Source organism: Canis aureus, chromosome 1 (genome assembly GCF_053574225.1).
Source record: "Canis aureus isolate CA01 chromosome 1, VMU_Caureus_v.1.0, whole genome shotgun sequence".
Lineage (NCBI taxonomy): Eukaryota > Metazoa > Chordata > Mammalia > Carnivora > Canidae > Canis > Canis aureus.
The window spans coordinates 110379908-110395873 of NC_135611.1; the positions used below are offsets into that span (position 1 = coordinate 110379908).

At 54.1% G+C, this 15966-nt stretch overlaps 1 protein-coding gene and 1 long non-coding RNA gene across 4 annotated transcripts in view; one reads left to right on the forward strand and one right to left on the reverse strand.

The window, feature by feature from the left end:
• The window catches only part of SYMPK (symplekin scaffold protein), a 37661-nt gene extending 21780 nt beyond the window's left edge, over positions 1–15881 (forward strand). For all 3 annotated transcript variants that reach the window (XM_077848117.1, XM_077848126.1, XM_077848134.1), the window contains 15 exons: positions 1021–1171; positions 2034–2269; positions 3231–3312; positions 3560–3673; positions 4753–4900; positions 5994–6154; positions 7863–7971; positions 8229–8329; positions 8879–8969; positions 9679–9780; positions 13368–13555; positions 14406–14582; positions 14769–14864; positions 15118–15459; positions 15634–15881. In XM_077848117.1, the coding sequence (XP_077704243.1) occupies positions 1021–1171; positions 2034–2269; positions 3231–3312; positions 3560–3673; positions 4753–4900; positions 5994–6154; positions 7863–7971; positions 8229–8329; positions 8879–8969; positions 9679–9780; positions 13368–13555; positions 14406–14582; positions 14769–14864; positions 15118–15459; positions 15634–15768 (2233 nt within the window). In that variant the 3' untranslated portion in view covers positions 15769–15881. The remainder of the gene's footprint in view (positions 1–1020; positions 1172–2033; positions 2270–3230; positions 3313–3559; positions 3674–4752; positions 4901–5993; positions 6155–7862; positions 7972–8228; positions 8330–8878; positions 8970–9678; positions 9781–13367; positions 13556–14405; positions 14583–14768; positions 14865–15117; positions 15460–15633) is intronic.
• Positions 1410–7781, reverse strand: LOC144283742 (uncharacterized). Its single transcript, XR_013352290.1, has 2 exons — positions 6643–7781; positions 1410–6321 (listed from the first exon to the last, which is right to left on the reverse strand). It is a non-coding gene; the product is annotated as an uncharacterized LOC144283742 (long non-coding RNA).
• Positions 15882–15966: the final 85 nt, after the last annotated feature.

A 15966-nucleotide genomic window follows, 5' to 3' on the forward strand; every position in this document is an offset into this window, starting at 1 on the left:
ACAGGTAGGGCCAGATGAGGATCTGTCTGATTCCCGAGTCAATGCCATACCACGAAACCTTGTCATTTTCTTTTCCATAAAAATACCTCCTTATTTATGTTTAAAGTTGGGATGATGGTATCTCTACGGATCAAGGGAGAATTAAATGAGTTCATAGTGATAGGTAATAAAATTAGATAATCCATGGGGATCCCTGGGTGGCTTAGCAGTTTAGCACCTGCCTTCGGCTCAGGGCATGATCCTGGAGTGCCGGGATCGAGTCCCACATCGGGCTCCCTGCATGGAGCCTGTTTCTTCCTTTGCCTGTGTCTCTGCCTCTCTCTCTCAGTCTCTCATGACTAAATAAATAAAATCTAAAAATAAATAAATAAAATTTTCCTTTAAAAAAAAAAAAGATAATCCTTGAGGTTGAAAGTGAATTTGATGTAAAATATTTAGCATGATTCCTATATGCTAAATGCTTTATATACTTTATACAGGATGACAACAACCGGTAGTACTACATGACATACATGCTACTGGTTGTTGTCATCCTCCTCTTCATTATTATCCAGCTTAGAGACCAAAAACTCCTGCCAGTCCCTGCCCCTCCCCAACCAAGACCTGCTGTCTGAGCCTGATCCTGAACTCTGAGCTCTCCATTCCCCTCACTCCCTCCTCCAGTCACATGGGCCCTTGGTTCTCCTTGAACAGCCAGGCAGGTCCCCACTGGAAGGCCTTTGCACTTCCTGTTCTCTCTACCTGGGAAGCTCATTCCCCTGATATTTGTCTGTCTTGTCTGCTTGCTTCATTCAGATCTGCACTTCCACATAGCCTCCTCAGAGAAGCATTTCCTGAGACACACTTACAAAAACAAAGTGGCCCTCTTCTTATTACCCTATTCCCTGCCATGCCTGAGTCACAAGAGAATTAGAGAAGCAGTATAGTGGGGGTGAGGTTCTCTATATGGCCTGAAGTGGGTCTGGGCTCCAGAAAGGATGTTTTCAGTCACCGTCTCCCTTTCCCTACTCTTTCATGTAGGCTGGCGGGTGCTGGTGGGCGCAAGAAAATATTCCGTCTGAGCGATGTGCTGAAGCCCCTCACAGACGCCCAAGTGGAGGCTATGAAGCTAGGCGCTGTGAAGCGGATCCTACGCGCGGAGAAGGCCGTGGCCTGCAGCGGGGCGGCCCAGGTGTGCTCCTGTCTCCCTAGCCCATGCTTCCAGACCCTCTCCCCATGAGCCTGCCTCACAGCCCAGGGAAGAGACAGCCCTGGGCTCAAACCTCCCAGGCTCTGGGTCCCAGCTGGGCTGCCCACCAGCCTTCCATGCCTCTCTTCTGTCCTCCTCCAAACGGGGGCAGCAGCAGCAGCTTCACACAGTAATGAGGAGGAGGAAACATACGGACGTGCACATCTTTTGCTCAGCGTGGGGCTGGCTGCCCAGGAGAGCCCTGCAAGTGAGGGCTGCTGTTGTGTTCTATCTTCCTGGTGGTAGATAGTGTTCCTCTTCTTCTGTGGATTCAGATGGACCAGGTCTAAATCCTGATTCTCTCATATGCTGGCATTGTAACCTCAGCCAAGTGACTTTCCCCCCATATTCCCCCCATTTTTTGAAGTTTAATTTTAATTAACCAAGAAGTATATAAAGATATCCTCTCTGTTAAAAAAGAAAAAAAAAATTTCCAGGCCATAGAGGCCCCATAAGTCTTCTTTGGCCCCCACCTGCATCCCATCTGCTGCCTCAGAGGTGACCAATGTACAAGTTAGGGGAAGCCTTCAGGATCTTTCTCTGTGTACTTAAGTATATAGATACTACTTTTACAAACTCAGTTTTATTCTATGATGATTGATTTCCATACGTACCTACCCATTTTTTCCCTCCCACACAAATGAGACCTACGGGGTATAAGATTCTTCAGCTTGCCTTCCTTGCGTAACCCCCAGGTCTGCCCTGGAGGTCCCTGAGCCTGGGCAGGAAGATGTGCAAGGCACAATCATGAGGTGCCTGGGATTGCCCAGTCCCACACCAACACATACACCCACTCTCCTGTCAGGTGCGCATAAAGATCCTGGCCAGTCTGGTCACACAGTTTGACTCGGGCTTGAAGGCCGAAGTCCTGTCCTTCATCCTGGAGGATGTGCGGGCCCGCCTGGACTTGGCCTTCGCCTGGCTCTACCAGGAGTACAACGCCTACCTAGCAGCCGGTGCCTCAGGCACCCTGGACAAGTACGAAGACTGCCTTATCCGCCTGCTCTCCGGCCTGCAGGAGAAGCCAGACCAGAAGGATGGGTGAGAGGGACAGTCCTGGCTCTCCTGTGTCCTGCCTTTCTTTTGTGGTTTGATCACCTCCCTCTTCACCAGCCAAATCCAAGTGTCCATCCCCAAAACTCTCTGCTCTCCTTGCTCTCTGGAGACACATACAAGGCAGATTCCGGGTGGGCTCTGGGGCCTACTCCCTGGGCTTATTCTCAGCTCTGCTGGTTGCCCTCTGAGCCTCCATTCCTGTAGATAACAGTGCCTGCTTCATAGGCTTGTTTCTGAGGTTGGCTTCTCCCCAGCCCCATCTCACCTGAATTGCTCCTGTAGCTTCCCTCCTTGTTCTCAACCTCCTGCTGATCTATCCATTCGCAGCAACCTGGGTGACATTTTAGAATGTAAATACTAGTTTACCCACTAAAAACCTTTCCTGATTCTCCACTCTTAGGATAAAATACAGCTTTCTATCTGTGCTCTATGAGACCTGCATAACCCAATTTCTACCAACCTCTTTACCTTCTTTTTCCACTCTTCTACTCCTCACTTCCCCCCCTTGAACATGCCAGGTTCAGAGCTTGGCAGTTCCTGTTTCTGTACCTGGAATGCTCTCCCCACAATTCTTTGCATGACTGGCTCTTTTTCATCCCTTGGCATCAACTCAGTGTTACCTCAAAACAGCGGTTTTTGTCCACCACATCAGAAAAGTGGTACCTGTCCTCATGCTCCATCATTCTCTCCCATTGCTGTAGTAAATGACAAAAGTTAGGAATCCCCATTTTGACAAAGGTGGGAAACTGAGTTTCAGAGAGATAAAGTCTCTGCCTAAGTCCCCCAGCTGTCAGGGCTCGAACCCTGCTCTGTTTACCTCCAGAGCTCTGTATCCAGGGGGTTGAGCAAGCTGTATGTGACGGACAGCCCTGCCTGCTCCGAGCTCCAGCAGGATTGGGAAGCTTCTCTGCCTTGCAGCCTTTCCCTACCCCTTCTTTTCTGGCAGGATCTTCACTAAAGTTGTGCTGGAGGCACCACTGATCACCGAGAGTGCCCTAGAGGTGATTCGCAAGTACTGTGAGGATGAGGTGAGGACAGCCAGCCCATCTCCCTCAGGCCCTAGGATCGTGATGCATGCAGGAGTCCTGCGGGAGGGGGCGGGGGGCACAGGCCTGTGTTGGGGGTCTGCAGAGCACACGGCCTAGACTTGTGGCAGGGGACTCGGTGAAGGACCCAGTCCTTCTGTCCAGTACCAGATATGAGGGAGGCCAGGGAGATATCCCAGAGGCACACTGCAAGTGGACTAAGCTCTGGTTTCCCTCTCTTCTGCATCAGAGTCGCACTTACCTGGGCATGTCCACCCTCCGAGACCTGATCTTCAAGCGCCCATCCCGCCAGTTCCAGTACCTACATGTTCTGCTAGACCTCAGCTCCCACGAGAAGGACAAGGTACCCCTGCCACCCTATGCTGGGCCATACTCAGCCTTTCCTCTGTCCTGAGCACCTAGCCCAGCCTCTTCCACGTGCCCCTGAAAGTCCTCTCTGGGCCTGATGCCCTTCCTGCAATAATGTTTTGGTGGTGGATATTTTTTCATTTATGGGGGCAAGAAGCTGCCTAGGATACATATATACACTCATCCTCCCAGGGAGAGCAGTCGCATTCTCTCTCTTACTCCATGCGTGTTGGGGAGCCCCTTTAAGGCCTGATGCTATGCTGGGAGCTGTGCTGGGACCTTGTCGGGGAGCTGACAGGAGAGGAGCTGTGTGGCCCATTGGTGAGCAGTGAGGACACAGCAAGCTCATGGGGTGGAGCAGCATTAGAACAACAGCACAAGCAGCTGTGGCAGCCCTGGGGAGGGGCCTGACCTACCTGATGGGGGGATGAGCAGGGGTGGGGTTTAAAGGCTTGTGGGGTGCAGGTGAGCCAGGACCTGAAATAAGAGTAGATGGTTGTGGCTGAACAGAGCCAACAAAATGTGCACATGCATGTGATAGAGAGGGCCCTTGACCCATCGCTGCCCAAGCATTTTGCCACCTCCTTTCCTGGTGTCACGGGTCCATTCATCCAGCAGACCCCTCACTGCAGACTCTGGCTTGGGCCTTTGGTGCTGCTGGAGACAAAGCAATGCCCAGAGACAGTCTCTGTTCTCAGGGCTCTTGGCAGGTGATGTCTGAGTAAAATGGGATATAGCCAGTGACAAGCATTCTGGGCAGGGGGATCCTTTTGTGCCAAGTCTCAAAGCCAAGGAGAATGCTGTCACTTTTGAGGAACAAAGGAAAGCTCATTCTAGTTGGAATGTAGCAAGCAAAGCAAGAGACAGTAAGAGATAGTGCTGAGCAGGTAGGTTAAAGTGATGCAGGGCCTGATTTGGGCCAGGAAACTTCTAAGCCAGCAATCAGCCTGTGGAACAGGTAATTCAGGTAGGCTAGACCTTTCTCAGTCTTGGGCTTGTTTTCCCACTGGTCCTGCCAAGCTCAGCATGGCAGTCTCCCTCTACTCCACCATCTTGCCCGCACTCTCTCTTCAGGTGCGTTCCCAGGCCCTACTATTCATCAAGCGCATGTATGAGAAGGAACAGCTGCGAGAGTATGTGGAGAAATTTGCCCTCAATTACCTGCAACTCCTGGTCCATCCCAACCCACCATCCGTGCTGTTTGGAGCTGACAAGGATACAGGTTTGGTGCAGCTTCATCAGATGTGTATTGAGCACCTGCTGTATCCCAGGCTCTGGGCCAAGTCCTGGGAATGGAGCTGGATTGAGGCTGAGGCAGCCAGGCAGTAATAACCAGAATGAGCAGGCCTAGGGGCTGTGAGAGTCCAAAGGGTTGTCTCACCCCATCCCCAGAGGTCAGGGAGAGCATCCTAGGACATGAGGTGGTGGATTGAGAGCCAGAGGACAAAGGACAAATAGGCAGGGACAGGGCTCCAGGAAGGGCCAGGCATAGGCCTGTTCCTTCAACAAAGCCTCAGGTCCCCCAGAATTACAGGTGGGAAGACCCAGGCCCCAGGGGAATGGACCATTAAACTGGAAGGTTCAGGGGTGCCTGCCTGGCTCAGTTCGTGGAACATGCAGCTCTTGATCTGGGGGTCATGATTTCAAGCCCCATGTTGGGCATAGAGCTTATTTAAAAAAAAAAAAAAAAAAGTTAAAACCTAGAAGGTTTAGGCTATGGCGGGAAGCACAAGGCCTTCTGGGAGAATAGGAGCCCTGGCATAGCCTGAGTGCCTGGAAGACCTCCCAGGAGAGACCTTGGTTATGTGGGTTGAGGAGATAAAGAGAGTGGGGTTGGGCAGCAGCATTTCAGGCAAAGAAGTGATATGTGCAAAGTGACCTGTTGCAGGCTCTGGGGAGACTGTCAGAAGTAGGATGTGGCCAGAGCACAGAGGCCCAGGGATGGGGGCCACCCCATACAGCCTCTGGCACATAGAGCAAGATGAGGCACTGAGACTTTATCCTGGGCATAGGGTAGTCATGGGAGCATGGAACAGGAGAAGGACAGGGTGAAAACTTCACTTTGGAAAGATTCCTCTAGCTGCTCTGTGAATTGATGGTTAGAGACTAATTGGGACATCAGAGCAGAGGCTCCTAAAAGGGGAGCAGTCCCGGTCTCACCCCATTTTCCTGATGATTGGCTTCCTGCCCCAGAACAGTTTGCTTCCCAGGCTGCCTCCCTTTTGTTCCAGCCCCTGCAAAGAAGGGACAGACAGTAGGGTGGGAAATGGTTCGGAGGAGAGTGGTCCCTGATTCCCCACCCCCTGCCCTATCAGAGGTGGCGGCGCCCTGGACCGAGGAGACCGTAAAGCAGTGTCTGTACCTCTACCTGGCTCTCCTGCCTCAGAACCACAAGTTGATCCACGAATTGGCAGCCGTGTACACTGAGGCCATTGCTGACATCAAGCGGACGGTGCTGAGGGTCATTGAACAGCCGGTGAGGCCCCTGAGCCCACCAGGCTCTGCCCCCCACCCCAAGGGCAGGGCTGAGGCCCCAAGTCCAGTCCTTACCCTGGTATCTCCACCTTGGCATGTGCTAAGCACCAGTGGTGGCCACTCTGGGCCAAGCAAGTTAGTAGCTTATGGGTGGTCCACATGCCCCATCTGCTGATGAAAGAACAATCCTGCAGTTACTAGCCTGGAGTTGGACAGACCTAGGTTCACATTCTGCCTCTCACTTTGTTTTGTTTTCTTTTTTTTCTTTTCCTTTTTTTTTTTTTTTTTTTTTTTTTAGATTTTTAAAAATTTATTCATGAGAGACACAGAGAGAGAGAGAGAGGCAGAGACATAGGCAGAGGGAGAAGCAGGCTCTCCACAGGAAGCCTACTTGGGGACTCAGTCCCAGGACCCCAGGGTCACTCCCTGAGCCAAAGGCAGACACAACCACTGAACCACCCAAGTATCTCTCTGCCTCTCATTTCTCACTGTGCAAACTGGCACCTCCTCGGGGAAGGATAATTCAGTCCCCCAAGCTTGTTGCAGGGGTTCCATGAGCTCATATATGTAAACATTCATGTCACTGTCACCGTTTATGAGCTGGGATTCCATTGCTTTGCCAATGGGAATCTTTAGTTGTCATTACACAAGTCCCTCCTGCTCCTCTCTCTGGAGCCACAAGGTCACCCGCACGAGAAGCAATTCTTCTTGCAAACTGGCACCTGAAATTCAGACTGTCTACCCTTCCAATTTGCAGCTAGATTTGAAACAATTTTTTTGTATTTCTCTGTTTCTGCCTTTTTATTATTATGGAAAATTGCCAACATAAAGAAAAGGAGAGACTATGGTATGCTAACCCCCAAATACCCACCAACCAGATTCGGCGGTGTCCTATCCCTCTTTTCAAGGTGAGCCCACCAGACTGTGAGCTCCTGGAGGGCAAAGACTGCCAATTCCACGGACCATTATAAAACCTCTGTTGACAGAGGAAGGCATGAGCCCTCAAAGCCTGGCTGTGCTTCCTGCATTTCTTGCTCACAGAGTGGGGCAGGCTGCAGACACAGGTCAATCCCTGATCTGAACAAGCTGCCATGCTGGGTGCTGGCTGTCACTGATGGCTTTAGAAGCCTGAAAAGTCTTCACCAAGGAATTGGAGGGCAGGTTGGGCATTAGAGGTCGAATTAGGTCAGAGGTGACAGAAAGGGCCCTGCCTGCTAAGTAGGCGGCCAGCACTGGTGAAGGCTTGGGAGCTATAGCCAGTCTGTGCCCTGTGAGATGGGGTAGAAGCAGCACAGGTGCTGCTGCCCTGCTCCTCCCTTCCCTGCATTTCCTCCAGTTCTCTGAACCCCGACACCAGTTCCCCCCCACCCCAGATTCACTGAGGTATAACTGACACGTAGCCTTGTGTTAGAGGCATAAAGCATAATGTTTGGGGATGTGTATATATTATAAGATGACCACAGAAGATTAGTTAACATCTAATTAGTTAACAAACTATAGTTTGTTTTTTTTTTCTAGTGATGAGAACTTTGAGATCTCTTTAAAGAGATCTACTCTTTATGTCTCCAGTTCTTGCTTCAGAGTCCCATCATCCCCCAGCCACCCTGCCTCTCACACCCGGGCCTCCCTGAGTTCTCCCCTTCGGCCCCCTTGTCGTCCCCACATCACCAGTCCCCTCCCCAGCCTGCCATCCCTCCCTCTCTCTCTAGATCCGAGGAATGGGCATGAACTCACCAGAGCTGCTGCTGCTGGTAGAAAACTGTCCCAAGGGGGCAGAGACACTGGTCACACGATGTCTACACAGCCTCACGGACAAAGGTGCCATCCCCCGGGACCCCCACCTTTCATCCTTTCCTCCATGTCTCAGACCTTCCCCACGTGCCCTTCCCAAGACCTGGCCATCAGAGCTGCTGCGTATATTGCTAAGTGCATTTGAGAAACTAAGGGCCAAAGATTCCTGCTCTGAAATGGAGTTGGCCCTCCCCTTCCCTCGCACACGGCCACCACCATTTCTCCTTCCTCTTGGTGCTCACCCTCACCCCACCTGTGCCTCCTGCTTACTCTTCTGCCTGCAGTCCCACCCTCCCCAGAGCTGGTGAAGCGGGTCCGGGATCTCTACCACAAGCGATTGCCAGATGTCCGCTTCCTTATCCCTGTGCTCAATGGACTGGAGAAGGTATGGCGCTAGATGTCCAGATGCCCCCTGATGAAGACAGGCCAGGAAAAAAAAAAAAAAAAAAAGACAGGCCAGGGATGGGGAGGAGGCAGGTACCCATGTCAGACGCTAGTGAGCCCATCCCAGGTGCTTGTCAGACTATAGGGCGGTCTCAACTCTTGCTTTTGTCCTCTGTGACCTCAGCCAGGCCACCCCCTCTCTGTGCCTTGGTTTCCTCCTCTGTCAAATGAGGATCACCAAACACACACACACACACACACACACACACACACACACCAAGGCCTAAATGTGCTTCCCCTACCCAGGTCTTGTTCCTTACAGTCTGGGGGTCCTGGCAAGCCTTAGTCTTCTCGTTTGTAAAGGGGATGATGTGGGTGGCACAGGAAGGCTCAGATGGGGAGTGATGAGGGTGGGGCGAGTCAGGCCCAGTGATGGGGAGAAAATTCAACCCCAAGGGACCAGAGGGAGTGAGAGGAGGGAAGTATCAGAAGGCGAGCAGTTGGGATGGGGGTTGCTATCTGACCTGCCTCCCCTGCCCGCCCCCTGCAGAAAGAAGTGATCCAGGCTCTGCCAAAGCTCATCAAACTCAACCCCATTGTGGTGAAAGAGGTCTTCAATCGCCTGCTGGGCACCCAGCATGGTAGGTGACATCTTTGATGTGGTCAGAAAGAAGCAAAGCAGAACTTTTTTTTTTCTTGGTGGGGAACAAAGCAAAGTTTACCGAGCGATATAGTACACAACTCCTGAAGAGGGAGGATTCCCAAGAGTGTTGCTCAAAGAACTTTCAACTTAGGAAAACTACACAGTGACTGGGATGGATTCTTTTCCCTCACCCCAGGGGCTGGTGTTACGGAGGGAGTGGAGGCTGCCCATTGCACACATAGCATGTGATCTCGAACCCACACACAAGAGCATCTGGGACTCTCAAAACCGCACCAGCGGAGTGCCATGTCTCCTAGCTGTCTCCACGCAGCATCACCTCTAAGTGCTGCCAATGAGCCCGTTGCCCAGCCTAGCCTGTGCTGTGCAGGTGTCCTGTCCTTCTGTGGTCACAGCCCAAGGAAGAGGGAGAGGACCTGCTGGAGCACATCAGATGTTGCCCTAGGAGGGAGGGACCCCACGTGGGGTGGGGAAAGGAGAGCAGCAAGGTGAAGGCCTCAGGCTGTGAAAGAAGGCTTCCTAGAGGGGGTGGCATTTTTCTTCCCCTGTTCCTCTGTCCTCCCAGGCCCATCGAAGCAGAGGGTGTCTCATCTTCATTCACCACTCCCCTAATCTGGGAGACCCAAACACACCTTTTAATTTAGGTGTCCACGCTGTCTCCTTCCCCTTCCTACTCCCTCCCACTGCAGGCGAAGGGAACTCGGCCTTGTCCCCCTTGAACCCTGGAGAGCTGCTGATCGCATTGCACAACATCGACTCGGTGAAGTGTGACATGAAGTCCATCATCAAAGGTGAGGCGCTCCCCCCCCACTTCCCCCAAGTGGCCTGGCTGCTGCGGACCTGGGGAAGAACCTCAGTCACTCACATGTCCCCGCTGGAATCTGCCAAGTTGGAGATTATGCCACCTGCAACCCCATCTCGGCTCTGGACACCTACCCTCATTCCTTTGCCTCCCTCCCTTCCCTGCCCCCTCCTTCCCTTCCTCCATCCAAGGAACTGGTGCCTCTGCTTTGCGCTGGCACAGAGTAGTCCTCAAGAAAAGTGGGGAGCCCCTTCCTCCCGAGTCCTGGCCCAAGGAATGGAGGAAGCAGAGCCCTTGGCAAAACGGGGGCAGAAAGACACCAGCAGAGCAGATGGAGCACACCAGGGCAGTTGTTGAACCAGGAGTAGATGCCAAGTCCGGCCTGGGCTCCAGTTGAGGCAGGAGAATGTGCCTCCAGAGCAGGGGGTTGGGGACAAACTGGCTGCTCACCTCAGTCAGCAGTTTGCTAATAGCTGCCTTCACCACTCACCGAGCACTTACACTGAGACAGGCTATCCTGAGTGCCTTACAGGCCTGCCTGCCAACACACACCACCCACTACCTGGTGAGTATGCTGACTTCCATCTTATAGATGAGGAGGTGGTGGTTCCAGAGAGGTTGAGGAACTTGCTCAGGGCCATACACAAGCTGAGTGAGTGGTGTAGTGGAACCGCAGAGTCTGACGCCCGGTAGACCCGAGCTGGAATCCAGCTCTACCAGTTCCACTCACCTGGGGCACGCTGGGTCTCGGAGCACCACCTCCCGTAGGAGGACTGTTTCTGGCCCCAGAGTCATGCTTTCCCACCAAGGTGGAAGCCCTGACTATCGCCCGCTCTACTCAAGACACCTGTTCTTTGATTCCTCCTCTTTCCTTTAAGAGCAGGGAGGGAGTGACACCCCCCCCCTCCCCGTCCATGACCACCCCCAACCACTGCTTAGCTTAGCATCTTGCCTAAAATAGCTCCTCCGTGACTACTTATTTCCTAGCCACCCTCAGCAAGTTCTCTCTCAGAATCTTTGCGGTCAAGAGAGGAGCTTGCGGAAGTCTAAAACTCACACTACAACTGAGGAGGAACGAAGGCCTCTAGTAAAAGAACAGTAAAGTGAAAAGAGTCTCAAAGGGGATCATCCAGAAGTGGCCTTTTTAAAGTTCATTTGTTTATTTAAGTAAGCTCTACACCCCACATGGTGCTCGAACTCACAACCCCGAGACCAAAGGTCACACACTCCTCCAACTGAGCCACTCCGGTGCCCCAGAAGTGGCTCTTTTGCAGGCTGTGGCCCCTTTGATGGTGTCGGGGAAGCTGGGGCCTATCCCAAGGATGATAGCCTCACACAGTTTTGCATACAATGTGAGGGGATTCACAGATCCCACTAACCCCTTTAACAGACCCATATTAAGCCCCAGGGGAAAAAAGAACCTTGCCATAGGTTGCTCGGGTGGCCAGCAGCCAGGTCCCTGGAGATGTCCTCAAGGCCCGGCCTTTAGAGGCCCACCGATTCCTTCCTTCAAGCCTAGGCCTATATAGAGCCTCCATGCTGCTAAGCATGAACCTTCCAGCCACTCTCCCTACCTGCTGTTCATCCCCAGCACCCAATCTGGTGAATTCCCAGAGTACATTTCTCTGCTCAGGCTCCCGTGGTTTTCCTGGATGCGCTAGTAACCCCTTTCAACTCTAAGCTCCAGATCCCAAAGTCCAATCCTGTTTTGTACACCATTGGAATCTCCCATGCCTGATAGTATAAGCATTCAGTCATGGCATGCACTCCCCACTTAAGCCACGCTCTTTCTCTGGTGAGCTGGACCTGTCCCCAGTGGTCTGGTGCAGCAAGTAAAAAAAACTGAGTGCCTCTGCTGAGCCCTCTGCCCATGCAGTGCTGGGGACACAGCAGTGATAGAGACAGCCCTGGTCCTGCTCTCCGAGGCTCACAGACCATCTCCAGACAGTAAGAGCCCACGCAGTGAGCAGGGCTGGAACAGGGGAGCCCCAAGAGGACACCGGAGCTGAAACCACAGGGGGATGAATAGGGGTGAGGTAGCAGGAAAGACCCTGACCCCAGAGAAAGGAAGAATATTTCAGGGGCCAGCAGATGTGCTGAAGAATATTTGCAGGGGCCAAGAGATGTGCTAGCGTGGCCTGGTTCTAGAACTGCAGAGGTGAAGTGGACTAGATCTTGTGGTTTAGGGGAAGGGACCTGGTTAGGAGAGGTCAGGCTTTAAGCAGTAAAAACAACCATGCCTGGGCCCCACCCACACGGGGTTTCATAGGTCACAGTAGTAGATTGGACTTGATCTCTTGACCTCTGGGAGGTACAAGGTCAGGTGAGCTTCTGAAAGGAAGGACCCCTCCACCTGCTATGGAGGATGGATTAGAGGGCTGGGTGGGAGGCCCAGAAGGAGACTGAGGCTAAGGGGGAGAACGGGGGTTGGTGTGGACCTTTTTAGGCAGAGCAGCAGGAGCCAGCCACTAACTGGAAGGGAGAAGGAAGAGCTTTCTTGGTTTCTGGTAGGTTCACTCTGGCTTCTGTGCTGTCCTTCTACACTCTCCTCTGCTCCGTTAGCCTAGATACCTGCCCTACCCCACTCTAGTCTCCTTCCTGCCTGTGTTCCTGTAATCCCTCCATCCTTCCCCTGTTCCTTATAGGAGCCCCCTCATTCCTTATAGGCACCCACCCCTGTTCTCCATTAGCCTCTCAAGGATTGGGGGCCTCTCTTCTGGCTCAATAAAGACTTCCTGGTTGACAGACTCACATGGCAAGTGGTGTTTGGGGAAGAAGGGATTCAGAGGCAGTTCCTGGGGTCTCCCTATTAGCACAATGGATTGGAGCACCGCCAATCCCACTGGTTTTGGGGTACCACGACCCATTCGTGAGGGAACAGACCCCACGGTCTGCCCTGGCCTGCCTACCTTTGTGGATCTCCTTATTCTGCCAGCCCTCCTCGGGCCCTTGCTGGCACTGGGTGTTGAACTGGGGAGCTCTATGTATGCCCACACTTCTTCTTGCTCCTTCCTCCTTTATTACTGTGCCTCCCACATGGCCCTACCCCTGGTATCTCCAGCACCAGCACAAATCCTTAATGCTTGGTCAGAATTGGGAGTGGGCAGTCCCTTGACCATCCTGCTGGTGGACAGCATCTCCCTTCTCCAACAAGGGGACTTATGGAAGTCACAGCTGCCTTCCTCTCTGGTAGAGATGGAAAGGGGAAGCCAGAATGGGCCTCCAGGCACTGGCAGCCTGTCTTTCCTGCCTGAGCCTTTCCATGGGTTGTCCCCAAAGAAAAAGGGCCAGGGCCAAGGTCTGCCCACTCTGCCCAGCCATAGGGCTTTTAGCAGCTGGATCTGTCTCTTCCCATGGACCAACAGCTTAGGCCTTCCAAAGACCAGGCCACAGTGTCCCCTTGGGGACTTGCTGGGTGAGAAAGTCTCTGTCATCTGGAGCTTCAGGAATGAGGGCGAGACCTTCACTCGCATGGGCAGATGAATGGGCTCTTCAGGCTCTCTAAGGGTGGTGGGGCTCCCACCTCCCAGGGGTTGCTGGGCAAAGGGGATAGGCCCACTCTCCGCCTCCTCACAGCCACCAACCTGTGCTTTGCGGAGCGGAACGTGTACACATCGGAGGTGCTGGCCGTGGTGATGCAGCAGCTGATGGAGCAGAGCCCCCTGCCCATGCTGCTCATGAGGACCGTCATCCAGTCTCTGACCATGTACCCCCGCCTGGGGGGCTTCGTCATGAACATCCTGTCCCGCCTCATCATGAAGCAGGTAACCCGCCCCTGAGCGCCGTAGTCCACTGCCTTCAGTACACTGAGGATAGATTGGAGGCAGGACCCCAGGCTTTTCCAGCCTGCTCAACCTCCCCCGCTGCAGAGGGAGCCAGGATGAGGCGAGTGCGCTCTATGAGATCAGCCAGCTCCTTTGCCCTGTCCTGAGCCAAGACAGTACAGCCTAACAGAGGTCGCTAACTCAGCTCAAGGATGCAGTTTGATGGGTGATAGGCAGGAACAGGTGGTAGGCTTCACGGACGTCCCAGGAGAGGTGTAGTGCCCCAGGCTGCCACCTCTGCACCCAGCCAGGATGCATATTAGAGCTGAAAGGTGGGCCTGTTTCTCATGAGAAGCTACAAATCTGGGTTTCTAGAAATACCATGATCAAATAAACCCCTCTCACAAGCTCTCAGATTAGATTCAGCCTACAGGTTGCATGCACACTTTGCAACATCTGGCTTAGAGGTGAAATGCAGATTCAGACAGCGCTGGGTTCAAACCTTGGTTCTTCCTCACGGTACCTGCCTGACCCTAGACAAGCCCGCACACCTCCCTGGGCCTCATGGTTAGCAGGGCTGATGTCACCCGTCGGGGCTGCTGCAAGAGTAAAATGACCCAGTGCTCACATGAATGGGTGCTCTGTTTTCTTTCTCTGAGCTGCCCTGATGCCTCAGCTGCTTGGGATCAGGAAGAGAAAGTCCTCTGGAGGGCTGGAGGTCAGGGCTGGAGGTAGCCAGGACTCTTGGATAGTAGGGATTTGGGCCCCATCTTGGTAAGGTCTTTCTTTCAGTTTCTGGGGTGGCTGCCTGCGTGCCCCCTCAGGACCACTCCCTCCCTGCCCTGTCCAGGTGTGGAAGTATCCCAAGGTGTGGGAGGGCTTCATCAAGTGCTGTCAACGCACCAAGCCCCAGAGCTTCCAGGTCATCCTGCAGCTGCCACCCCAGCAGCTGGGTGCCGTCTTTGACAAGTGCCCAGAGCTCCGGGAGCCCCTGCTGGCCCACGTCCGATCCTTCACCCCCCACCAGGTACCCCAGGGTGTGGGATGGGTGGCCCCATGGGTTCAGCCCTTGAGGACTAGATGGGGGTGGGCCGAGGGGAGCCCTGCACTGCCACAGAAGCCCAGGGGCTCTGCAGGGTCAGGGACCAGGGATCCGGGGTGTCCACTAGGGGTCTGAGCACTCCATAGAGCCCCCAACCTGCTCTTCCCCTAGCAAGCACACATCCCCAACTCCATCATGACCATCCTGGAGGCCAGTGGCAAGCAGGAGCCAGAGGCCAAGGAAGTGCCTGCGGGGCCCCTGGAAGAGGTGAGGGCCCACAGCCTCCCACCCCCCAAGCCATCAAGGCCCACCCTGTCCCCCTCCTCACCCCAGCCATCTCTGTCTGGTGGAGGCTCCTGCTGAAAGGGATGGGAGGTGGGGAAACAATTGCCCCTTACATACTCCCTGTGCCCACCCTGCTGTCTGCCTCAGGGTGCTTTCTGGGTCCTTGACAGCAGCCTATGACCTGGTCCGCCCTCCCCCCCACTCTGAGTTTCTGTGTGCCATTCCCCACCCCTAGGACGACCTGGAGCCTTTGGCCCTTGCACCAGCCCCAGCCCCGCGCCCCGCTCAGGACCTCATCGGCATGCGGCTGGCCCAGGAGAAAGCCTTAAAGCGTCAGTTGGAGGAGGAACAGAAGCTGAAGCCAGGAGTGGGAGCCCCCTCGTCGTCGTCGTCATCGTCGTCGTCGTCGTCCTCTTCCTCCACCCGGCCAGGCCCTCCCCAGCCCGAGGAAGCCATAGATTTCCGGGAGGAGGGGCCCGAGTGTGAGACCCCCGCCATCTTCATCAGCATGGATGACGACTCGGGGCTGACCGAGGCCGCACTCCTGGACTCTAGTCTTGAGGGGCCCCTACCTAAGGTAGGGATGACAACCTCAAAACAGCAAAGGAACAAAACAATTAGGGCCCCCGGGTGAAGGGTGTATGCCAAGTGCCCAGGGTCTTGGGAAGGGGAGGGTATAGCCCTAAGGAAGCTATGGAGGTAGGACCACGCTACGCTATCCTTGACCCGCTCCCCCTTCTCCTGTCACCAGGAGGCAGCGGGCGGGTTGACCTCAAAGGAGGAGCGCAGTCCCCAGACCCTCGCCCCTGCCGGAGAAGACACCATGAAGACCCCCAGCCCCGCCGCCGAGGAATCCGGGGAACCCGAGACCAAGGGGAACAGTTGACCGGGCTTGGTGGGGAAGGGGAGTGGGTCAGGGAGCTCGGGAAGGGCGGGGCGGGGCCTAGCCGGCGGGGCTTTGCCTTTAAAATTAAAAAGATCGCGGGTCTGGGGCGTGGATGCAGTCTCTCCTCTCTACCTACCTGTCAGCTGTGGGACTGCACAGATCAAGTGAACGCCCCCAGGTGCTGGCGGGAAGACTGTC